We start from the raw sequence: 26,008 nt of genomic DNA, 5'->3' as shown, positions 1-26,008 counted from the left end.
TATCTCTTGCTGGGAAATGAGGCTGTTATTCCATCCGGAGCTTGTGCTGAGCTCATGGCGTATGAGAACAGCTTGTTAAAACCAGGCAGGAGAGCCAGGAGTGAGTGATAGCCTTTATGAATCACTGGGCAGAAACCAATTACAGGGGACATTAAGGCAAGGAAAGTATGTCTGTGTGTGCAAGGCTTGCCATGGCTAGAGCAGAAATCACCAGAGGAGCAGGCTCAAGCCTGATTTACCTCCAGTGATTTCAGAAATGCCATTGCAAAGGTGAACTCAGCCCTGCGAATGCAGTTTCTAGAAGCAGAACAACCTGGGCATAAGAAAAACAAAAAGAAAACTCAGCCAATGATCAATGTCATGGTGAGTAATCCTATTCCTCACAACCAGGGTGTTGGGCTTGGGTTGAAGGAGGTCACTGAAATCACAGCTGGAAAGACTGGCACTGTCCCTGAAGCCACCACATAAGCCTGGCCAGATGTGGGACCCCGGGCAAGCAAAAGAACACCAGATCCAGACATGTCATTAATGCTGGTCTTTGGTATTTTGCAGCATCTCTGTTATGCTCTCACCCTTCTCTTCCTAACACAGGAAGGTTTTTTGTTTTAGTTTGGTTTGGTTTTGGTTTTGGTTTTCCCAAAGTGGTGTTGGGCACTGTTAAAACCCACACTGCACATGTCCTGCGTCTTCCAGCAGCCTTTAGCTATTTGCCAGCTCAACCAGTTTGCATTTCAGGAGCAGAGAAAAACAGTTAGATTGCGTCTTCAAGCTTGGCTGATTATTTCTTAAATAGGACTTTAAGAAATGCTGCACCCAGACCTGCAGGCCAGTCAAGGGCCCTGCAAACACCTTTCCTTAACTGGTCTGTGTGCCATTTCCTCCTGCCGTCAGGTACAAATGTCTCTTTATGAGCAGAATATGATAGATTTACTAATCTGGCTTGGTATAGTTATACTGATGTCTAAAAATGCATGCATTATTGCGTTTATTGACCAGAGATCATTGGTTTAGTACATTACAAAACCATGGCTCCTAAAAGATTCTCTATTAATTTACCTACACTGAGTTTTCAATGATTGCCTCATTGTTCACTGTTATTTCATTATATGCATCCTAGATGAAGTCTCCTTAGCACTCAGCCTTAGATGCATCGAAGCGCTGGCATCTGCCCCTAAGAGTCTGTGCAGTGGCTGACTGCAGGCAGGTAGACCAAGGATCCAGGAAACCCAGATATTTGAGTTATTTTTACGTCCCTCTAGGGTTGACCTACAGTTTTACTAAAGCACAGTGTGTACAAAACTATATTCAGGATGCAGGTAACAAAGATGCCCTTGTAGATACTCCAAAATTCAAGACTCCTTTGTGGCACGAAGAAGCACAGCCCGTAATCCCCCTTTGCAAGGTCTCCAATGGATTAAGAAGATCTTGAGATAATAATTTGTTTCATCCTCCCTTTCCCTCACAGAACTCAAGATGGAGGAGATGAAATGAGGACCACAGAAGGAAGGAATTCAGTAGAACATAGGAAAACTGGCTTTACCAATCAAAAATTCATGCCTAGAAAGACATGCAAGAAAGACATTAAGATCAGAGTGGCTGATTTTCCAGAAAACAGAACTGGACACAGACAGGTGAGAGGAGAGCATTACGAACATCACTGCTTGCCTTAAACTCTGCCCAAACCAACCTCAATGCTAAGCAATGAAAGGAGCCTTTCTCTGGGAGGAGTCCCTGCCCGCATTACATTTCATCCTCCAAGGACAAGCAACCTCACCTGGCAAATGGAAACACTACAGAAGGTATGATAAACTTTCCAACTCGGCTATTAAATAAATCTTTGCCTTTTGGAGATGTATTGAAATGTTGTCTGTGCAATTGATAATTACCCAATATTTAAACCAGTCCTTTCAAAGATAAATTTCAAGGAGTGCTAAAGTACCATCAAAACACCTAGCAGGAGGCTAACTCAAAGATTCAGGCTATTCATCCAGGTACAGCAGAGTTTCCTACCAGAAACCTGCCATCGTGACTATCAAACAAGAACTGCTGTCATAAAATCCAGATCATGCCCCCTGACTCTTTGTTACCCATTCAGAGATGGGATTTATCACACTACTTCTGAGCTTCTGGTACACATTATCACACTACTTCTGAGCTTCTGGTACACACAAGTCTCAGATATGAGTCTTGGCCTCTAGTCTGACATAATAAAAGTAACCAGCAAGGGAAAAAAAAATAGCAAGGAAGGAAAAGATATAAGTTGGAACAATTAATGGAGAAAATCGGAGATACATATTTATATATTTTTTTGATATAACTGCAGTTTATCGGCTTTCTGACGGAGACAGAGACTGGTGATTTTGAGAATTAAAATGGACTCCAAGAAAGAGCATGCAAAAATCCAGTTTCACAAACATGCTGCATCACTCAGTGCCCTGCCCCTCCTGGGCTTTCACCTGCCTGGCCTCAGGGGAAGAGCTGATGGGGTTCACCTGCCAGCATTCAAAGCATGCAAACTCTGGGCATTGGTAGTTCAAGAAGGTGCATGTCTGCTGCCGAAAAGCAACGTCGGGGGCAGGGGAAGAGACTCTTCCAGTGCAGGCATGAAAGTAGATATTTTTATACACAAGGAAAATAATACATGTATCTGTGTGCCCTCATGGTAATCAGATGGGTGCACTAAGGGATGCTCATTGGGAGTTCTCTGAAGCCACCTAGCAATTGTCAACTTGATGAAAAAGATGAAAACATGGCTGATACAAAACGTTCTGCTCTAGCTATCTGTTCCCCACTGAATCTAGAAACAGACCCATTCACAAGGGCAATGTCAAGGCTAAGGAGAACCCGTATCCCCTATGTCTGGTGGGACAGGCTAAGATTAGTCCTTCTCTAGCTGCGTAGTAGAGGTGCTAGATAGGCAAGCCGTGGCTTCTAAAGGCCACACGACTAGGAAAGGTCAATTTGCAGTGTTCAGAGAGCCAAAGGGATGGTGACTGAGTGGAGGGGGAAGCTGGCATTTCTCATGCTACTAACTTCGTATTGCTGTACAGTGCAATTCAATTTGCAAGGATTCTCTGGACCCTGAGGAGGGATGGAGTGACAGGGAGGAAGGGGTCTTGTTTTTTTTTAAAAAAAAAAGATTACTATTTTTTAAATTTTCCATCATTTTTTAAACTTCGGTTCCTCGCCTCCTTTGTTGCTGAACAGTCACTGGCTTGCTAGCCCAGACCAAATTCCCCATCCTCATCTCTGCGATTCAACAAGTTCTGCATGATAAGCAGACAAGGAAGCCGCTGATTTCTGAGCGGGCAATGGGGAGGCTCTTTCGCTTTTATTTTACTCATCTAGTACCTCTATTAAGCAGAGAAGTGATCAGAACGGGTGGTAGCAGGGTAGAGGGAGAATGAGCCGTGCAGCTTTTGATTAGTTCCGTGCGACGCATTTCCCGTGGTACCTAGAGTTTCCTGAGCAGCATCCGCAAAGTGACTCCCTGCACGGTTTGCTTTTACTGGAAATGAGGGGAGAGTAAAAATTAGACCTGGAAGCAAATGCCAGACAGGAAACTTTTGATTACTAACTCTAGGTTTAAAAGACAGCTGATTTGAGGGCCAGGTTCATGACAGGATTTTTATGCTTGAGCATTAAATTTTAAAAAAAGTAATTAAGGGGGTGTCTGAAACTTGTCTTGCTGTGGTCAATAAACGTCATTATTAGAAATGACACATCCTGCTTTGAATTGGTGGCATCAGTTCATCTACAATTGAATGAGTCCTGCAGGAAGACAATTTTCAGCTGCATTGGGAACAAAAAGTATGTTCTTCTTCCTCTAAATAGATTAAAAAAGACCATATTTTAATTTTCTAAAGTATGGAGAGCCAAAAATTTAATTTGTATTCTCCAGCAACACCTGAAATGTTTGAATTTGTTCTTAAAAAAAATAAAAATAAAAAAATCTCACCAAGTGAGCTAGTTAATCTCTGAATTATTTGCACTACTCATAAGGGTAATAGCTTTACTTTAAGCCTGGCATTAAAAAAAATCCATATATAAAAATGGAGTGTGGTGCAGTCCTTTACAGGAAGGCATTTGAACACCAGTGTTCACACGCTTGGTTTTCGTCATGCTTGTCTGATGGCCCCTAACACTTTTGGGGTGATCCTGACTTTGTGGACACCCCACCACGGCTCCATGAGCCCTGCCAAGAGATTGCCACCGATGAGGGTTCTCCAGGCCATGGAGCAGCCCTCTGCCTGCGTCAGGATGATGGGGTGGCCCCAAATCGCCCCCCCGGCCACCAGCACGCAGCCGCCCACCAGTGTTCTCTGCTGAATTCACAGGCAGACTGAAAAGGCTGAAGGGCACAAAAACCCAGTGTCATTTTCAGCTTGAATTCAGCAGTTGGAAGAGCTCGTGGGCATGCACAGAAGGAATTTGTAGAAATTCCTACTGGTTCGTGGTAGGTGCAAGCTCAGGCGATGCCACTCTCCCCTTCCCGGGCACTCCTCAGGTGCTTGGAACAGGACCCCACGTCCCCAAGACTGGTGGCATTACCGGGGCTGTCCTGGAGCTGGGGTCCGGGCATCGCGGTGTGGGAGCAGGATATTGAGCATGCAGAGCCCAAGGGGGACGGATGGGTTACCCGGGCTCTCAGCCTCCTCTGCAGTCCCTACAGAAAGATGCAGTCCCTTCTGTGCAAATAATCCGCTCCCCTAAAGGCAACTGATTATTTCCAGATTACTGTCAGTCCCAGCATGAGTCTCTGACACCGGTTTAATCGGTTAAAAGGCCAAACACCAACCCAGGCTAACACAGCCCTGCGGGCTCCTAGGGTTGACACCGGCTCCCACGGGCAGCAGTGGTTGGTGCCACCCCAGGCTGGGGGAGCAGGGGCCCAATGAGTCAACCAAAGGCATCCTCCAGTGCGTACAAAAGCCTTAATCACACCCCTCAGCAGAGCTATTAGTGTCGTGTGTATCTCAGACAGACATATACATACACTGATATATAGAGATATATACGCACAGAAATACATACACATTACAAAGTAGCCCAGTCCAGCATTCACCCAATATAACGGCCAAGGTCCTGCTGGGTTCATTAGGGTTGAGGACAAACCACAGCTGAGGACAACCTTTGAAAGAGGTTCCTCCCATTACCTATAGAACTTAACTCATGCTGGACAAAGTAATCTGACTTTTAGCTTCCTAGTTCCCTGGAATCCTTCTGTTTCTTTTTTTTTTTTTTTTTTTTTTTTTTTCCTGAAATGAATGTATTACTGTGATCATCTGGTTCGTTAATTTCTAGCTTTTTGCCCAGTCATATTTTGGAAAACATAAGAGGAACAAATCTGGTCATGGATGCCTTCAGATGTGTACCAAACCATCTGGGAAGGAGCATCTGGAGCACACATTTCATACAGGAGCCTCCGTAGCCCTGGCTAAGCATCCGTTTGCCTTTTTGACATTACAATCAGAAGACAAAATAAACAGAGACAAGATGCCACAGTAAATTTTCAGCCCGATTAGCATATGAGTAACCAAAACCCCATCAGCCTCTCTGAATTGCTCACTTAGTGCAGCAGCCGGCTGCTCCTCCCAGCCGATGCACAGCACTGGTTGGATGCAGCGCCCAAAGCAACTGCCAACAGGGGAGGTTCTGTAAGCAGTTTTTAAAAGTGGGAGGAAAATAGGAAGGGTGAAGGGGTCCGTAGCAAAATGCCAGCATCTTTTCTGCTCATGGCAGCCTGGGCTCCACGTCATAGGAGCTGAGCTCCTGTCCCCCCGGAGCAGGCCAGCACACGGCTGCCCAGCATTCGGTCAGAGATGGATGCTTGCGGTGGGAAACAAAACAGAGATGACAGAGAAAAGTCATAACCTGTCTCCCAGACAGGCTGCCCCAGTGTACGCCAAGACCCAACCAAAGGCCACCGGGGTCATTCCAGGTGACCCCGAGCCTCCGCCACGCTAACCCGGTCACCTCCTGCTGTCTTCCCAGCCCAGGCAGCAGCTCTCCCAGTGCTGCCTCGACAGAAATCAGCACAGCCACAGCAGCATTGGAGTCAGAGGGCAGCATCGTTGCTGACACAGAGGCAAGACCCTATGGGCTGGCAGGGCATTGGGGATGTTCCCGAATCGGGCGAGGCAATGCTTGTTCTGCACAGTGTGTTCCCACGAGCCAGGCCAGCATCTCTGTTCTGACTTCAAATATAGTAAGAATCAGCACAGCAGAAAAGCCATTTCTGTTCTGTTTGCTGTAAGGACTTTGCAGGGTGTCTGCTGTGGATATAGGAAATCAGCCACTCCCTACACATAGGCACAATCGGAGGAAGATGCAGCTATGCCCAGATGAGAGAATATACATTTCACCACTTTAGTGAAATGGAAAGTGGTAAATCCTTCACTGGCCAAAGCAGTAATAGCATGGTGCTGGGGTCTGCAAGGAGAGATGACTCAACCTGAGGAGTTTCCTATATGAAACGGTCACCACGTGAAACAGACCATGGCTGGGTGATACCCTGTTGGGTGGGCTGGCAAAGGGGATGAGTTTTCTTCTATACAGGCAGGATGACACACTGAACATCACTGTGAGGTTGCTGGAAATCAAAGCCGGTGGGACTGTAAAAGATTCAGAGACTTATTCGGGAAAATAGCTGGCCTGGGCCCCCTGTTTATACAGGGACCTGAATATAAGGACCTCTGTGAAAAATGCTTTCCTGAGGTCTGAGACATTATCAGAAAGAAATGGGCAGCAGGAGCAGGTAGAAGTGATGTTGTCCTAATGAAGCACAGAAGGAAAGAGCTTTTGCTTTGTTCTGTCAGCTGAACTGAACAATCTGGAAAGTCCTCTATGGTCACATATACGGCAGCCACAGACCTCAGTTTAAGCACTCCTGGATTCAGGTTTAGCATCTTACAAGGGAGGGCAACAGCACCCATCGGTGTCACTAGAGACAAATACAGGAGCAGGAAAGCAGCGTTTGGAAATGACCCTGATGAAGAAGCTATACATAGTAAGAAATACCCTGAAAAAGGGCAGTGAAAGGTTATTTTTACTTCTTTCTGTGACAGAAGATTAAGAAAGCAATTTTGAAAATGAACAGGAAAAACCTGCAACTTCTGTGAAGAAATATTCCATCTAACCTATTGTACTCAGTGCTGAAAATGAACCCTGTGAGACAGGGCAGAGATAAAAAGGGAAATGCCCGCAGAAGTAAGACCAGTGCCTGAGACTGCAGGGACGCAGGCTGGTGTGACCCTATGAGGGACCATCCGTTCCCAGATTTCTCCAGCTATGGAGCTGATCGGGTTGAAGAGAGATTTCTTCTCACTGCAGTCATGTGGCTGCAAGAAACGTGGATTTACCCTTTGATGCAGCCAGTGTATGCACTGGCTGAGATGAGGCAGCAAAGCAGCCAGACCCTTGGGTTAAAATTTTGTCCCTCCTGATGCCAAGGGCGGGTGGCCAAGATTTCAGCCTCGCTCTGCTCCCAGAGAGCACCTCCTTGTTTTAATAAAGCTGGATGGAGGCTGCCTTCACTCTCACTGCACTAGCAGACACCTCAAATAAGAAAAAAAATAAAAATTCTGGCTAGTTGAAACATGATCTTGGTGATTTGATTTATTTGGCAGGGAGTGTACGGAGTGCTATGGAGGTTCTGCTTGCAAAGAAAAGCTCAAATGAAAGACAGAAAAAAGAATAGGGTGTGGGGAAGGAAGGGAAGAAGGAGGGAAACAAGGAAGGAAGGATGAAATTTCTTTCCTTTAGTTGTCACTGTATCTGCCCAGACATCTTTGGTTGGATTTTGTGCTAGGAAAAAATTAGTTTCTGTCCTCTGATAAGCTAAAATGCACAGCAGAAAGTTACATCTGCAAAATGCCGGGTTGTAGTTACGCTTCTGAAAAACATATTCAGTATCTGCAATATTTAAGCTGTAAGCTAAGTTTTGAGATATGAGATGGAAGATCTGAAAGCCAAGCAGATGACCTCCACAGATCATCAGTTTCGTGACTTGTTTCCTAAGAGGGGAAAAAAAATAAAATAAAATAAAATAAAATAAAATAAAAAAGAGATTGAATCCCAGAATTGCTTCTTGAAAGAAGAGGAAAAATAAAGGAAAACCTCCAGAATTAAATAGTTCTAGCAGGACAAAAAATATCCCCGAAGTATCCCAAACGCCTGACCCGTTGCTTTCCCTGGGACATGTGAATAGACAAAGCTCTCCCTGAGGTCAGATTCGTGGCTGCTCTGGGAAGGTGCTCGCCACATCTCAGAGGCGCCCAGCTGAGCACGCTCTCCACGTGGACTCAAAGACAGGGCAGGGGCTGTGCTTCACCCGCAGGTTGGGAGGCCAAAGGGACGGGCAGGGCAGAGTGTCTCTGCCACCCAACGTGGTGCTGTGTCAGAGAGCCCTTCTGTGCCCTGCAGCCAGAGGGTTCAGGAGCTGCCAGCTCGGTGGGGTGGTGATGGCTTCGTGCTCCCACATCCCCTCCACTACGCACAGCTCTGGGTGCTGGGGACACAGGCAAGGCATCACCCACTCCCTGAGCCTGCATTAAACTGTTTCAGCTACAGCTCCAGCAGCAACAGAAAAGAAAAGCAGCATAAACCAGAGCCCTGCTGTTGCCCCGGTTAAATGTCTGCCAGCTCCCCCCGTGCTGCCCACCGCTGTCTCTCTCCCCCTACAACCTCGCTATCCTCGTAGCCACAGCCCCAGGCAGACTGGAAGGAAGATATGATTTAAGGTCCAGCGTTACACGTAGGTACATTGGACTGCCACAGCACAGAAAAAGCACGTCAATACCTAGAATGCTTCCCTCGATGGCGCCACGACATGGTACACACACGCACACACGTACATAGAGATCTACGGGTAATGCATGGGGATGGCGTGCTGGCAGTGATACAGACCTTGGCGATGGTTCGGGCTGCTGCTCTTTCCTTTAAACAGAAGCAATAGTACATTAGCATGGTGTCAGGTGGCAACAGATGTTGCTGCTTCACTGTTAAAACATAACGAAAAGACAATACCAAACAATACAACTAAGTGGAAGTTGTGGACAGAAGAGAGGGAAAGGAGCGCTTAATTCCTGGAGTTTCTGGCCTGGACAGGAGATCACTGGAGACTCACACAACCTCAGAGAAGACACATACAATGCACAGGGCTGAAGAGTTGATCCCAACCCACCCTTGTGCCTACACAGGACTGAGACACCTCACGGCTGTGTGATTTGTGTGAGCACAGGAGGACTTCTGTGGGCTCAGAGAGTGGCCCCTTCCTTTGGAAATGCATGGCCTTGAGTGGTTTCTGCACGTAGGGAAGGATTTGAACATCTCCTGTGACCCTGGGGTATCTGTTTATCCTTCCTGGCCATCAGGACAGAGCTAATGCCAGACCTGCTGATGCACAGCTTCGCTCCCGGTGGTAACGCATAGTACTGGGGGGTGTTGGTGGGAAGGGGTACAGACCCCTGACCCCAGGCCCTGACCCCTAGCATCCTTTCTGCCTCCAAAGCCTTTGGCAGGTACTTTGCCAAAGTAGTTGGCAAAGGCACTGTGGAGTGAGTGGGAAGCCACAATTTTTACAGTCATTCTCCTACTGAGATCCCAAACCACTTGATTGTCCTGAAAAATCATCACCTGCAAAAGGATAGACATAGCACCACAAGCCAACATAAGGCCACATTAAAAAAAAAAAATCCCTTTTACTGACCAGGCAGCTTAGTGGCATTTCACTGCAGCAATGAGGAAAACTTGTTCTGCTTTCAACTGTTCGCACCTTCACAGTAGGAAACTGCAAAAAACAGCCCTGAACCAGCCTTGCCCTTGCAACTCCAGAAGAGAGGGAACAGATTGTGTGTCTCAGCAGAGAAAAGTCTGCTTCCTCTGGCACCTGGCATAGACTGTCTCTGGTGGGGACAAACTGGACTGGACTGCAAGAAGAGCTGGGCAGGAGGAGCTCGACTGCCTCGCAGCGTGATGCTTTACAAGCCCTGGTCCTGCCTCCACCCTGACCTTGGACCCTGAGATCTGCAAACACCCCAAGCCCTGTCCCTTCTGCTGAAGGCAGCAGCCTGTAGAGACTAAAAAACGCCCCCCTGCCCTCTGCTCTGTGCTCAGCCCAGCTTCAAAGCCCGGCCCCAGGCACTAGCTTAGATACTCACACTTTAAAGTTTGCCATCAGACCCATGGGCCTCCAGATCTCCGTGCCCTGGAGGGACACACAGCCCTGAGGCAGGTTCTGTCCCAACCCAGCAGCCCTACTGCAGCAAGGCCAGCATCTCTGCTTTGTCCTCAGGGGTCTGCAACTCCCCTTTCACCAAATGGGGCACCCTAGCCTGCTTGAACCACAAGAAATGAGCCTTCCTGAGTACTTGTTTAAGCTGCAGGATGCCTTGCCTTCTGGGGCAGTAATTTATACCTCACCACAGCAAATTTAGCAAAAATGAGGTGATGCTTCTGGCTGACCTTGATTGATATCCCCCCACAGAGATGATGCGTGATCAGCAGAGAGCATGGGGCATGGCTACGGTGGCTGTTTTGCCACACGGACACGTCAGGCTTGGCCTGATGGATTCACAGTGCAGGTCTGGAAACCAAAATGGTTTCCCAGAGGATGCTGACCGCAGCGCTGCGTGTTTGACCCACCGCCACGATGTGCTGTGTTCCAACTCAGTGGGATCTGTGATTTTTTACCCTGGTTATGAAGTCATAGGAAATCAGGACATGCTGTATGGGCTGGGGCAAGAGACTATGAGGGTGTCCCTTTTCTTTTTCTCACCACTAACATCTTGCCTGCTCTCAGGGGGAGGTGAGGAAAGGTTGGAGGGAACAGGGAATGAATTAGCACATCGTGGGCTTGAGTCTCCTCTGAAGGTGGTGAAGAACAGAAAGGTCAGAGGAAAACTGGGAACACTACCTTGATTTGAACCTCTGAAAATACAACTTTGCATTTTCAGCCAAGCACTGTAACATTACTCCAGAGACAAATTAGGCTGAAGAAATGCATGTGCAGCATGGAAGAGGGATAGGAAGGAGGTCGCTGAACAACCCATGGGGATCAGCTGCCAAAACCTCTCTCATCTTCAAGGTTGTCAATATGCAAAAGGCAGGAAGGGAAAAAAAAAAAAGAGGAGGAAAAAAAAAAAAGGTAGTGAAGCATGAGCTTTCCAAGCTCTCCTAACTCTGCTGCTAACCTGAATGTTAGTCCCGATTTGCTCTTCAGGTTCCTCAGGAGCTCCAGCTGGTTCAGAGGCGGGATGAGTCTAGAGGGAGAGAAGAAAGGTGGTTAATATTCAGGCAGAGCTGATTTCAGAGCCTCCCACCTTGGAAGTTTTGCCCGCTGCCCCATCCTTTCAACTAGAACCAGCTTTGTGCCACCGACTGCAACTGGGGACAGCTGGGGAAGGCTGGAGGGGGTTTGCCTGCTGCTTCCAGCAGTGCCCTGCAGCAGAGAGGTGGGGAAGAGAGAGAGGGACAGCAAGAGAGAGAGAGAAACTTGTCTGCTGCACCAGGCTCTTAACCTCCCAAAGAGGCTGCCAGGGTCTCTGAGCAGCACCGCGGTGTTTTGGCAGGAGAGCTGTTTTACTGCCTGTGGGCAGTGGTTTGTTTGGAGGTCAGTGCTTTGGCTGTGTATCAAGTGGAAAGAGACTCCAGTGCTGGGGGCAGATGAGAAAACTCAACCCTGCTGCTCTCGGGAGCAGGGAGATGGATGAAAGGGAGCAGTTTGAGGGGCAGAGGAGACAGGGACCTGAGGCCAGGAGCATCCCAGGAGAAAAGGCAGTGTGCTCTGGGTGTAGATTAGCTGGTTCCCTGCTGTCTGTGTCAGGTTTTGCCCCAAAAAAGAGGCATAATCACATATTATTGCCATCTGGATCTGGGAGGAACACAGGGTTTCTTTTCTTTCTCATTAAAAAGAGACTGACAGTGGAAATCCTGGTGAACAATTAAAAAAAATCAAAATAAAAACAATTTACTACACTGTTTTTCTTTTCCTTATCTTGTGTTGAAAGCCACTAAATTAACTCCCTTTTCCACCTTTGCTTTCTTTGGTTCAGAAGAGGAAGCCTGACTGCACAGAGCAGAGGGTGTGCTGCGGCCTTCAGGCCTGAGAAGCCTGGGGCTTGCTCCATAAACATTTTGCATTGAAATATCGTTAGTCAGGCCCCAGCTGGGAGCGATGTGAGCTGGAGGTGTTGGGGAAGGATGGAGAACACTGCACATGGCGGGGAAGAGCAGCACCGACTTAAGAGCTTGCTCAGGGACTTTGCATTTGGGGTCAAGGCCTATGGGGCCCAGCCCATGGCTTGTTGCAAGTTCCTTTCTGTGCCACCAGCATGCCAATGTCAAAGTGCTGAAGTGCTACACATCATGACTTGGTCCAAGGGGGTGCGAAGTCAGCAGAGCTGTTGCCTCTGGCTGTGCTTGGGACAGGCGAGCAGGAGGATGGGATGTAGCCCGGAGGGGGTGTTGTGTGCCTGGGGTGATGGCCTAAAGGGCCACAACTCCCAGGTAAGGTCTGCTTCTGTCTGCTGGAAAATAAGCCACGCTGGTTTTAATGAAAGCAAGGAAGGTCTACTCAAACTGCCCCAAAACCGCAGCTGAGGACTGGAAGGAAAGGGTTGCAAGCGCTTGCACTCCCCTCGCAGACTGGTCTTGGCTGCGGTGCTGTAAGAAATGGGGCTGTTGCTAACCATAAAATAAAGGCAAGGATATTTATACCCACATTTTTCCAGCCATTAAGACACAGTTTGACAGTTTTCTTCTAACTGAAAAAAAGCAACTGGAAAAGCCTTTCCTCTGCATGCGCAAAGCACATACTCAAAATGCAGTTGTTCAGCAGAACAGCTTCGGTGTTCACAAAATTGAGGCAATCAAAAAAATTTCCAACCCTAAGTATGGAGAAAAGAATAAAAATAGGCTTGAAAATTTTGGCTCAGCTCCCCAGTCCAGCTCTGTTCACTTCCACCCAGAGAAGAGCACATCCTGATCCGATGAATTAATGATCCTCTTCACTCGAGACGCCAGGAAGAAGCTGACCTTGGTGCACTGACGCAGTGTGCAAGTGCTAGGCTGTCACCTCCATTCAAACCCACCACAGGGCTTGCAGCTTCATTCCAAGATGGGAGAAGGTGGTACATAAAATCATGCACAAAGTGCATGAAGGGGACACAACTATTTTTTTCAGGGAGTTAATTTCCCAGAGAAGTCCATGCGCAGCAGAACACAGGACAGCAGCCCTACTTTCTCCAGCTGGGATCACAAATACAGGGCTCCGATGCAACTCAGAGCTCAAGACCTCATTAGCTCACTAGACTGAAGGATTCAGGATCCCAGATGGGTCTTTACTTTGCATTAGCCCATAACATGAGGTCTGCCCTGTGCTGAAGGTGACAAGCTCTCAGGCCACCACAGAAGCTTCTATGCAAAGGTGATGACACACAAGCAAACATGGAAATTCCCTGTTTCTGCAGTAAGGTGGTGGGCATGGGAGATGTGTGATGGAAAAAAGAATGCTTTACTGAAAATACGGTTATTAAAGAAGTGTGTTGATTCAGCCACATACTTGACCTAAAATTTAATCTGAACCGAGCACTCAGTCTAACCTGCCATTACAAGAGCAGCTTGGAAAACTGCTATTGTATTGCATTAATTCACCAGAACCTCAAAGAAAAGACTGTTAACTAAGCCTGTTAACTAAGGGCTCTGCAAGGCACTTTAGCTGAGCCTTGCTGTAACACGCTGGACAGAGCGCATCCTGCACTGGTGTGTGCGCGCTCAGGGACAGGTGGAGCAGGCGTCATCGTGTTCTCAAAAGGCATGGAGAAAGAACCTCCAGCTGGGGCGGCTCACGTTTTCTCTCTCTCCTCCCAGTCCGTGTGTCAATTGTTAGCAAGGGAAGCAAGTTTCGGTTAAAGGGGAGCTAGGTGAGAAGATCTGCACACCACAGGAGCGCACACAGTTCATGCTACCCACCAGAGCACACATCTGCATCGCCGGCTGCTGCAGGGGACTCAGTGGTACCTATAGCTGCTTCCCATCACCCACCCCAGAACCGCACAGAGAAACACCACACTAACTCCAGTTACAGGCTCGCCCAGCCAAAGGGAAGGCGAACTTGCTATCCCTGGTAGCACAGATAACGTTCAAGCATTTGGGGACAGTGGGGATATCATGCCTCCGGCCAGGACATCATCAAAACCCCACAACACAAAGAGGGCAGCAGCACACGACAGTGCGCAGGAGCAAACACAGACACACACACAACACGCACACAGAGACGATGATGATTTTTTTGAACAGCCCCAGTATGAGCGATTAAGCAGAAGGTGACAAGGAGATGGATACTGGGATGGGAACTAAAATGAGTCTCCGTGCTGTGCTGGAGTTCCTATGAGGAGCCAGTTATTACCCTCACCATGACTTTATGTCTCCAGCCTAAGCTATTCTTCATAACTGGGAACATTTATGAAGCTTATAAAATATTTTAATATAAGAACTGGAATGGAAGAGTTGTGAAGAGTTGTGCTTTTATTTTCCTTTCAGCAGTAGAAAAATGCCCAATTCTCAAAGCAGGCTGCTGTTCTGCACAACATAGTATGCATTCATAATCTTATACTTGCAATCACTGATGCAATTTGCTGTAAATTAAGCACACAGACAAAGTGGTAAGTACAGTTTACTAAGGTGGTAAAACTTGCATCTGTGAAAACTGGAACCAGGTTTGGAAATCGGGCACTAAATCACATCAGCCTTAATGGTGTTAATGCATCCAGTGAAGATTTAAACTGCTCTAGGAACAGAGCTTGGCCCACAGTCTTGAAGATGTGGAATTAATGGCTTGCATTTATTCCACATCTTCAAATATTGACTTTACTACACCTTCAGATACCTACTACCTCATATAAAATATGCCTATCATTTGATATACTCTTTTCTGCAGAACCTGAGATAATGTTATTTGTAATAAATCTTACCCAGCCATTTACACGTCTTTTCGACTGGACAGATCCCAAAAAGTTAAGTCTCAGAAGGAACACCTGGGACTAATAACTGCTTGGCTCTGGGTCTCAGAAGGAAAAACTAAAACAATAATCCTGCTGAGATGGAACATCCCTTTTTCAAACCTCAGATTGGATTACTGGAGGAAATCCTGAGTGATCATTTCAGTTAGCATACTGGACCTGTATTCAGTCTCTCCCTCCTCCTCAAGAGCAGGCACGGCCACTGCTGTGATTTTATTCTGCACTACCACTGATGTGTCCCACGCTGCCACCACAACCTTTCACAAAAACAAAGGCAGCAGATGTGGTGTTACCTGGTGGGCACAGCTCCTACAGCATGAAGTGAGATAAATGGTACACGGATGGATGGGAAAAGAAGGTTGGGGGAAGAGGAACACGCTTGAGTGATGGAAGAAGGGAAATAGAAGTATGAACAGGGAAAGTTTCTTGTTAAGCGTTGTTATGATTTGGAGGAGGTTGGTAAGACCATCAAGAAATCATCCTTTAAAAAAAAGCAAGCTTATCAAGCACTCTCGCATTCTCCTTCCTTAAATCGACATTTTGGCAGACAGTTTCCCAACACTTGTGTGTACCAATAGCTAAAATGTGCATGGAGGTGCATGGAGTTAGTTTGCAGGCAGCAGGATGGGGAGCCTGGTTTGCACTTTCACTCATTCCTTTGAAAAAAAATGATCTTCAGAGGTTTCTGGTTTCGTTTTTTTAATTAAAAAGGGCTTTGCATGTTAGAGTCCCAAACGAAGAACAAGGAGTGACATGACACACAGCTTCAGTCACATGCACTTCATACCTGGAGGCACCGTACGTTTGCGTTTGCGTGCTTTTCAAGTGTTTTCACCAAAGAAAACCAAAGGGACAAGAGAAAGAAATATAGGTTCAGAGGGGAGGGGGGGGATGGGAGTGGAGGGGAGAAAAGAAACAGAATAAAGAAAATTAGCATATGAACGAAGAGTATCCCCTGGTGCAGATGCACTGGGACCAGGCGTGCAGGTGAGCACTGAGAGTGGGCTGAGCTCGCTCCCCACTGCAGCCCTCCCGCCACTGTCACCCTTGGGCACAGGCTGCTGGCACCTTGCTCTGAAAGCAGATGGACACCACAGGGCAAGGAAAATGTGGGGGCCTCCGAGACCTTTTGGGAAGCATCCACAGCCCTCAGTCCCATCAGCCAGGGACTCCTTGGGCCAGATGGATGACTCCAATGTCACATTCCAGTAGCTTTTTTCCAGTGAAAACCAATATATCAACAGAGCTGAGATCAAGGCCTTGTTCTCACAAGTGATAACAAAGAGCAGATTCTTTCCTGAGCAAATCCAGTGGCTGATGTGTATCAGGTTAAAATGTGCAGGTGCACCAAGCTGTGCGTGCACCACGAGCCCAAAGGGAACCTGCATACACAGGAGCCACACGCACGTTGCGGGTTTGCTTCTGCTACGTTTTGAGTTGAAAGATCCAATCTGAGCTTCCCTCGGAGACCACCATATTTTCCCCAGAGGAGTGAGACCAGCTCTACCGCAGTGATCTGAGTGATGTTCTGTGGAGACGTGAACTCCTCCAGGGCACGTGCACCAATTTTGGGATACCAAGCAGCCAGTCTTTTCAGAGGTGCCTTGGGAAGACAAGTTCAAGTCACAGGGCTCCTTCCAAGAGGAATAAGCAGCCCGATGTTGAGCAGAAAAGGTGCCGAGACAGCGGTGACTGCAGCTCACCTCCAGCAGCTGGGAGGGAGAGGGGAGCACCGTGTCCCTCCTATCCACATCCCAAGCACGGCGTGCGCCCCAGCTGCATGTCAGCAGCCATCACCTTAAGGCGGTATGGGGCTCACGGCTGTCAGTGCACGCCAGCTGGCTTAGGGAAGAGGGTAGGAAGGGTAAATGGACAGTGTGAGAGAGATGGAAGCGGCAGCCAGAACATACAGTTACCCCCTTTTTCTTTTAACTAGGAGAAAAATATTTCCAGTTAATTTAGCCGAACGCATCCAAAATGGACTCAAAAGATATTCACTCCTTTCTTGGTTAAAAAAAAATAAAAATGGCTAACAGCTGAAGCCATCAGTGCAGCTGGGGCTCACCCTCCTGGGTGTCATTCCTGTTGCCTGTGCACAGACAGGAATTGGGGTTTTGGGATGAAGCTGAGAGCAGAGAAGCCCGTGCTCAGGAAGTGCAGGACGCACTCATTCTTGGGCAAAAGGGTGTCCCTGTATGTCTGGCCACGTGGTAAGTTCAATCTTTCAGAGAGCAATAACACCTGACAAAGCCCACCGAAGCCAACCCTGGCGCTTTGAGCTTTGCAGTGGACTTTGGGCCAGGCTCTGGTCCTCATCCTCCCCAGCAGCCGACCTCAAGCAGCGCCCCGAACGGAGGGTGAGGAGGTCAGACACCGAGAGGGAGAGCTGGATGAGTGGGCTTAATGCTATTGGGAAACAATTTGGTTCTGTTTCGTTGGGTGGTTGGGATTGTTTTTTTGTTTGCTTTTTTTCTTAAAGCAAAATCTTGAAGTCAGTTCATAAATCTCTTTAGGGAAAAAAACAACCGATCAGACACACACTGGGAATGAATCCAATGAAAACTTACTGACCACGACAATGTGACTTCCAACAGGCTTTTAAGATGGATTAGCAGACTGGCTGCTGCATTTGAAATACAGGCTAATGCTTACCCTGGGAAATATATGCACATCGTCTGCTGGAGGGCTAAAAGGCACCGCACAGATAAAACACAGAGGGATTTTGAGTCACACCTGCACTGGTACAACCCAGTGCTGGACAACAGTTCCACACCGCAAGGAGTAGGGGCCACAAGGAGCCCCATCACACTATCCCCCACCAAAAAAAAAATGAAGCTGCAGGAATATCTAACCAACACTGCCAACTCATGTGCAAACTTAGAGAGATCCGGGCAGCCCCCCAAAACACACCAGAAAGGGATGCACAGCCCTGCCCGGGCTGCAGCACGGTGTGAAGTGGAAAATGAAGGGCCACGTTTTGCTTTGTAGCATCCGGGGAAAACCCCTCGATGCTGCTGACCCTGAGAACATTCCCTTCTCCATCAGGCTCTGAACTCGCAAGCCCCTGCTCTAACCTGGGTCCTTTTGGCTGATGGAGCTGCCTGGGTACAACAACAAGTTCCCCCCACCCTTGAAGGAAGCAGGACGGATGCTGGTAAAATGCTGCGGTGTTTTATCAGCATCATCCGTCATGGCGCTGCCGCCCTACCCTACTCACGTCAACACTTGGTGATGGATAAATGAAATGCAAGAAATGGGAAAACGCTCACTGAATCCTGATTTGGTTTTTCTCCTCTTAGAAGAAAAAAAGGAAAAGGAAAGGAAAGGGGGACCGAGGCCAGATGCGCCTGGCCAGCCCAGAGGGACAGGAGTGTGCTGAAAGGCAGAAGGACCATTAGAGACCGGCTGGAGCAGCAGGGAGAGCCCGAGCGGGCGCGAGGAGCTGCACACAGGGCGAGGAGAAGATTACCTACGGTCCAGGGCAGCTTGGGAGTCTTCACACCTGGGCACGGCAACTGTCACAACCCAACGCAACTACCCCCGGGCGTGGAGAAATAAGGGTGAAAAGAAGAGCACGTACACACACAGAGACGGAAAGAAAAAAAAATAACAGGGAAATTAAAATCGAGTCAAAAAGAAACACAAAATAAAACAAAGAAAAAAAACTCCAAAAGAAAAAGCATATACCAGCTCTTAGGAGCTCTTGAAATCAATTTTTAAAAAACTTAAATAAATAAACCAAACCGTATATCCAGATAACAAAAAATTAACATGGAGACAGCGGCGTGACGAGGCGGGCAGCGTGAGAAGGAGGTACCTGTACATGGGGACAGTGACGGTGCGCTCGTAGTACTGCCAGGTGGAGTGCAGGTCCGTCCGGGACAGGTTGGTGGCGTAAAACCTCCAAGCCGCCTGCGGAGGAGATAGGTGGGATGGAGGATGTGGGCACAGCTGGAGGTGCCCTCGGTTTGATAAACCTCAGCCAGCACTGATTTCGCCCCTTGTCTGTGGGATGGGTCCAACATTTTGCTCTCTCCTTGATTTGACATATGAGAAATCTGGGGTGCTACCATGACCCAGCTGATCCCAAAATGCTGTGGGTACTGGGCACTCGCTGTCAGGAGGAGGTCGGGTACCAAACACGTGCTGCTGCACATTAGGAAGTTAAAAAAATGTGAAGAGAGGAGCAGGGGAATGTAAAATGACTCTCATTTCAAATCTCCGAGATAGACAGCAAGGCCAGCCTTCTGTGCAGACATCTGTTATCATGAAGAAAATGCTCCCAATTGTAACTTTATATCAGTATAAATATTCTCTTTAAAAAAAATAAAAAATTGGTGAAAACAGACTGTCCTAGTGTGTTTGTCTCACTGCACTGGGCTGGATTTCGTTCCTTTTCTCCCCCATATTGCCTACCACATATGCTATTTTCCCATGGCTGACTTCCTGGCATTTATCCCCAGACAAGACCAGCCACCAGCTGCTGTCTCACACCTTACACACACGGCCCCATTTTTCTCCTCCCCTGCTTCTAAACATCCATTAAGACCCCAAAATCAGGAATATACAACCTGTCTATGGTCCTAACCTGAATCAGGCCCGCTGCTGGGTTCCGCCTCTTCTCGAAGTGTTTTTGCCGATGCTGCTCTTGAACCTTCAGAGCAAACCCTGAGCCTAAAATGCCCTGGGGAAAAGGATGAAAATTTGCAGTTAGCGGAGCATTAGGTAAGCTCTAACCAAGAAACTGCAGCCAGCTTTCCCTCCAAAGGCTTGTTTTGTCTCGTTTTTTTGCTTCAGATGTATGGGGAAAGGAAGGAGCAGCCCTAATCTGAGGCATCCCCAAAAGGGAACTTTGCTGGTGCTGGCTGAAACGACTGCATTTACCAAACCACCTCCAGCCAGCTGACAGAATATGAAAAAGCCACACCATGCTGGCAAATTATCCTCATCGGGAAAAATCAGATCCATGCAACACACTGAAATGCACTGCGAAAGGGATGGGGGTAATTTGCTGAAATGGCACAGCCACCCCTAGGAACAGCAGCAGAAATATGGTTTCACTTCAGTAAACATTTTCCATCTCATTTGTGCAGAACCACATCCAGATTTTCCATCTCATTTGCTCGTAGGCACGGTGCCTGCACTGTGGCTATTCAGATGGGGTTTCCCCTCTGCTCCTTCTCTGTTTGACTCGGAAACAACAGCTGGGAGCTTTTGGGGTACATTAAGCTATGGGATGGAGCCGTTGGGTTGCCAGCAGCCCCAGGGGAAGAGCTCAGCCCCCTTGCAGTGACCACTGCAGCCTCTACTCACGGCCGGGAGGGCGAAGAAGGAGACGCCGATGAGGGTGAAGGTCGCCGCCAGCAACCGCCCATTCCAGGTCTGGGGGTACTTGTCCCCGTAGCCGATGGTGGTGAGGGTGATCTGGGGAAGGAGACCACCCCTCAAGTCACACAGCTCTTTACTGAGCATAAAGCAATGCCACCAAAATTCCCCGATAAGAGAGCGGATGGTGAGGGCTGGGGTCCCTGAGCACCCCGAGCAGACAAATGTGGGGTGCAGCAGGGCCGGCTTGCCTCCAGCACGTCTCGGCAGACAGCAGGGTTATTTGCATGCATAAAGAGCTGGTGCTGTTTATTCCCCTTCTTCCCAGCAGTGTTTATTAGCCAGCCTACCCTTCCAATTTAAAAACAGCACATTAGCCAACAGGATGAAGTATGGCTGCTTCCTACAACCTAATTTAGGGATATTTTTCCCTCTCCTTGGTATTATTGTAATGCACCAAGAGATGCTGGCAAGCTGGTGTGTGTGTTTTGGGGAAGGAGCTGAGAGACGTGGTGGAGACAAAGAATCCCCTGAGGTTCAAACTGCAGGAAAAGGTGATTTTTCTGCTTCACAAATGGAAAATTCCAGGCATCCCTTCAGGTTGTGGAAAGGATTTGGAGAGCCTGAGACCCACAGGACAAAGCAGGGAGGGACGGCCTGATGAGGGACATCTTTTTGGAGATTTCTGCCCAAAGGACCCCGAGGGTCCCCATCCCATAGACAGAGCTGTCCCCAGGGATTGGCAGAGCCCCTGCATCATGCTGATATGCCGTTGCAAACCTCATGCGTTTAACTTGGAGCAAAATCACTTGCAAACAAATGGAAGTACGATCCCAAAGCACTGTTTAATGGGACCCACTAAAAGCCCTATCAATTAGATGCCATTTTGACAAAGCGTTTAGTAAAATGCATCTATGTGGCTATTCCGTACTGAAACACCGAGTTGAAGCAATGTTCTCTCCTTAATCGCTGCGATGTTGGGGTTTAAATTTTTATAGTTTATGTAAACAACTACGAGGATTTGGAACCACCGAGGTGAGACCAGGAGACAACCTCTGAATGTGAAATTTGACTTTTTTTGTCCTTCTCTTAGTATCTGTCTATACTGGACCTGTGAGTTGGACAATGACAAAACCAGTTCGTTTTAATGAAGCTGAAATTTCACCCTAAGACAGTCAGGAGCGACACAATTTGGTGTACTTCCATGTCCTAAAATAAGGAATATAAGGAATGTACTCCCCTGCAAGAGGCTCTCCCAGCCTGGGAAGCAGGGACAGATCTACACGTGGCTTTCCCCAGGCTGAGCTCTGATCCGGGCTGTCAATTTTCCCTCATTGTTTATTTTCTAGTTATGTCAAATTGGGCTTTGTTTTTATTTTCTGTCACAACCAAGGGGCTTGAAAAGCAATTTACTGCCTTAACAGTGTTTCTTTCCCTTTGTCGAAAGAGAGGAGCTGCTTGATCAGCCGATTCCTCCCCAAGCCTGTTACTGGGATTTGATCAGATCTGGGATTTTCATTACATGCTTTGTAATCAAGGCCAAACTAGCACTGCACTGTCAGAGCAGAAGAACAATAATGCAAGAAGATTAGAATGTCATTAATTCTCTTTGTTAATTGGGTAATCCAATAATTCCCATGCGTACACAGAGCAAACTAAAAGTATTGCCCTTTCCTCTTTTGTCAGCAAAGATTTGAAAAGGGAACGCTTTCAGCACTCAAGTCTTTCTGGTACTTAGGCCGCATTAATTTTATAAAATATAGCCTGGTGCGTTTAACAGCACGCTGCCCAAGCACAATTATAAATAATGAAAAGGCAGCAATATTGTATTTCTCAAAATGATGATAGAAGCCCCCAGTAGCATGGGGTCTTTATTAGATCTGCCTCTATTGTCGCGCTGGAGCTGAGGCCTGTGGCTGAGAAGCGTGCGAGTTCCCTCCTGCCTTGCAGCTCCAGCTAATTCAAGAAACGCGATCCCATAGCATTTTCTACCAGCTTTATTTAAGGAATTTAGCTAAATGGAGTAGCCTGAAGCCATTTAATAAAAATGTTAACTAAGCAGCCTGTAAGTCGATTCCTCACATAAGTGATAGAAGATGGAGGGTTAATGGACATTTTATTTTAATAACCAGCAACTGCTCTATGAAAATTACTTACCAGACCCCACCAGAGTGCATCTGCGTATGTATCAAAGTGCTCATTTTCTCCTTTCTCGGCCAAGTATACCAGGAAAGAGGCCAGAATGAGGCACAGGAAGCCAATATACCAGGCAGTAATCAGCTCCTGCAAGATCATTAAGGGACAGAATAGAATAATTGCAATCCTGGTGTGCATCTCCGAAAGCCGAGTTACTTGCTTGCGGTTGGCCTCAGAGCTGAACTTTCTCTGCATTTGTGTGTGTTTAGGCTTTGGCTGGAGATCTGAAGCGCCAATTTTTAATGTAGTGCAGAAAGGAGAGGTCTGAGATGGGACCACGTGCTGGTGGTGGCCCTGCAGCGCACACGGGGTGACCCCCATCATCTAAACACACTCAGCAAAAGGAGAAGGAAAAGGCGTATTCATTGCTCCATTATTTAAAGATGTGGAACAGAAGTGAGGAAAAAAAAATGATTTTCCCAGACCACACCAAGAAGCAGGCATAAAACTGAAATGTGAGCCCCAAATCTCTGGGGACTCTGCATAGCGCACATCCCTTCTGCTACCTGGGAGGAGCTGCAAGGCTCTGCTCTAATAATATCCCCCAGTTCCAGGGAAGTTTTAATTCATAATTCACAGGATTGAAAATTTTTGGATTAAATTAATACAAGGGTGGACAAAAGAGACCCACAGATTCCCTGTGACTTTTACAGAATTTTGGATAACGTATCTAAGCTTTTCAAGAGAAAAAAGTGCAGAAAACAGGAGAAATGTCATAAATCCATCAGGAGAATACAGAAAAGAATCCTCAACACCAGGGATCGGTTCTGTGGTTGGTACGTGGCCTCACGTTGGGCAGAGGAACCTGCCACTATAACTGTGCCTGCTGGAGGCTGCTGCTTGCAGGGCATGCTTTCAGAAGTACATCCTCTTTGAAGTGGGCATCCTAGACAAAGCACTTGCAACACCTGTGCTTAACAAGGCTGCTGGCTAATTGCTAACTCTTTGAAATGAGATAAATGTGCAGGTGGCCACCACGCTCAAGATACTCCTTGCAAACACCTATGCAGACCTCGTGCATTGCTCTCCACATCACCGCATGGTGTCCTCCCAACCTCCCAAGCCTGGGAGATGTTTGGGATGGAGAACCAAACCGAGGCAGTATCCCTGGTGGGGGAAATGTGAAGAATGGCAGTATCCTTGCTCACCTTGCTGTGTGCGTAGACCACGGAGCCCAGCAGCTTCCAGGTGCCACCGCGCCGGTCCATGCGGATCATGCGCAGGATCTGCAGGAACCTCAAACTCCTGAGCGCCGAGGTGGCAAAGACGTTCCCTTGGGACCCCGCCGCCAGCACGGCGATGGACGCGATCAGCACCATAATGTCTGCAGGAAGAGAGGGCATCGAAAGCTGAAGAAGCACTGCCGAGCCACTACCAAAGGGGGTGGCATGCATCTACTGCTGCTGGCAGCAGAAGTTTGTGCATGAAAGTGGCACTTTATGAGTTGTGTCTTGTGCTGGAAGGGCACAGCAGAAATCTTAACCTGGACAAAAAGAGCAACTGCACACCTGATGCAACCATTCTAGTTTTCTTCTCCACAGTCATCCTTCCCATAGAAAATACCTCCAATACTGCACGACTGCATTTTGATATGGTTCAGTGCTAAACTGGGCTGTCCTTGCAAGGTACGTGCCTTTTTTATTTTTATTTTATATATTTTATATTAACGCAGCTGCCTGTTACCCTGCGCTGTCCAGAGATGTGAACTCCCATCTAAACAGGGAATGAGAATCCCCAGGTTCACCACAACAATCCTAGGGTGCTCACAGAAAGTCCAAGAAAGAGGCCAAGAAAAGAAGCCTTGCTCTACATATCCCAAATCCAAGGATCCTGAAAGCCTCCCTCTATTAATAAAATCTCACAATTCCCTTGTGGGGCAGCTCAACAGCAAAAGGGAAGGCAAAGTGAGACAGGGAGAGTTGCAATGACTTGGGAGTGACTTGATGTTGGGGTTGGACCCCTGCCATGAGACGCCAGCTCCTACACTCAGCTTCTCCTGGCTAAATCCCCTCTCTACCCTGCACTGATGGCTGTGGGCAGCTGTTGGTGATGCTTGGGGTACCAGGGCAATGGGATGGCTCCCAGCTCTGCAGAAAATAGGGCAGCCTCATGTACAATAATAACAAACACAGCTGTGAAGTAAGACTTTTGCCTTCACCCTCTTTCCCTTCTCCAAGTGACCATGAAGCAGCTGAAGATCAATCCCCAAAACACAACCAAGAAATTGGAGCATTGTGCAAGCAAGCTCTTCTAAAAGCCATTTTAGTTCAGGAAATCCCATGCAGGACTTACCGATGACGCAGAAAGGCTTGCGGGCAAATTTTAACCTCCCCCTCCAGCCCCGGTACCGGCAGCAGCAGCCAGCCGCCCAGATCCTTACAAAGTACTCGACCCCAAACACCACGATGGTGACGATTTCCTGCAGAGAGGACAATGCCGTTAGCCTAGAAAGAAGTGTGGTGAAGAACATGCTCCAGAATTAATGACAAAACCACAGCTCGAACCCTGGAGACCCCAGGAATGATAACGCAGAGCTGCCTGCAGCGGGACCATTAAATGGAGAGCCCAGCCTGGAAAGATGGTCAATTTTTTTTCTGCTGGGTTTTCCCTCGCCGTTTCCTTGGGAGGGGGGTGAGACAGGCTGAACACCTCAAAAATTAAAAAAAAAAAAAAAAAAAAAGGGAAAAAAATTCTGGAAGTTGTTTCTTTTTTTTTTTTTTTTTTAAATTTTACTCCTGAGTGTCCTGATGCAGATTTCTCCTTTTCCTATTTCTTAGCTGTGTGTCCCAATAGATGCTGGCTCGCAAGTGACACTAAATTCTTGCCTAAGTTAAAAATTCCCAACCTAATTTTCTTTTGTTGTTTTTGACTTTGTTTTAACGTGCTATGGACCACTTCATTTGCAAATCCCAACTTACCAGAATATAAAGGGCCCCTTCTGAGCTGTTCTGGTACTCATCGATGGTTGAAAAGACAGACAGCACCAGGCAGGAGAAAACTAGTAGGAAACTACAGAACACAAAAAAAATAATAATAATAATAATTTAAAAAAAAAAAAAAGAGAGGGAGAGAGAAAGAATGTCAGTCTTCTGAGCAGGAATTTTTTTGCACTTGGTTAAACTGGTCCAGAGAGCATTTTTAGATGTTTTCCTATAGGAGTATTTACCACGCTGCTACAACACTGTCCTTCCTTGCAAGGAGGCTTCTCGCTGGCTCTGGAGTGACAAGAGGTGACAGTAACGAGGCCACCCAGGCCTCTCACAACCGGGGCTGAGACTCCACTGCCTGCACTGAGCTCTGCAGATCGGTCGCAGGGCTTGTGCTTGGGCAGCAGGGGAGAACCGAGGTGCAAAGACAACACAAAGTCCCTCATTCTGTGAGCTAGAAGGACTGTGTGGGAGGACCTGCTGGACTGCTCCCAGTTTGGCCAGTACTGACCCAGTTCCCCTTCCAGCACAGGACTGCGA

At 47.6% G+C, this 26,008-nt stretch overlaps 1 protein-coding gene across 5 annotated transcripts in view; it reads right to left on the bottom strand.

Annotated features, from left to right (window-relative positions):
• The window catches only part of KCNQ2 (potassium voltage-gated channel subfamily Q member 2), a 61,225-nt gene that overhangs the window by 15,152 nt on the left and 20,065 nt on the right, over positions 1-26,008 (bottom strand). For 3 of the 5 annotated variants that reach the window (XM_035548205.1, XM_035548207.1, XM_035548209.1), the window contains exons 2-11: positions 25,460-25,550; positions 24,834-24,960; positions 23,690-23,865; positions 22,503-22,628; positions 20,334-20,444; positions 19,609-19,704; positions 18,838-18,932; positions 15,808-15,837; positions 11,193-11,261; positions 8,908-8,937 (exon numbers count right to left, since the gene is read on the bottom strand). In XM_035548205.1, coding sequence (XP_035404098.1) covers positions 8,908-8,937; positions 11,193-11,261; positions 15,808-15,837; positions 18,838-18,932; positions 19,609-19,704; positions 20,334-20,444; positions 22,503-22,628; positions 23,690-23,865; positions 24,834-24,960; positions 25,460-25,550 — 951 coding nt within the window. Of the gene's footprint in view, positions 1-3,454; positions 3,509-8,907; positions 8,938-11,192; positions 11,262-15,807; positions 15,838-18,837; positions 18,933-19,608; positions 19,705-20,333; positions 20,445-22,502; positions 22,629-23,689; positions 23,866-24,833; positions 24,961-25,459; positions 25,551-26,008 lie in introns of all 5 variants that reach the window. The other 2 variants (XM_035548206.1, XM_035548208.1) reach the window with 2 other exon arrangements.

This window comes from Cygnus atratus, chromosome 16, assembly GCF_013377495.2.
Source record: "Cygnus atratus isolate AKBS03 ecotype Queensland, Australia chromosome 16, CAtr_DNAZoo_HiC_assembly, whole genome shotgun sequence".
Lineage (NCBI taxonomy): Eukaryota > Metazoa > Chordata > Aves > Anseriformes > Anatidae > Cygnus > Cygnus atratus.
The sequence above is the reverse complement of the archived record's forward strand: the minus strand, read 5'-3'. Positions and strand labels throughout refer to the sequence as shown.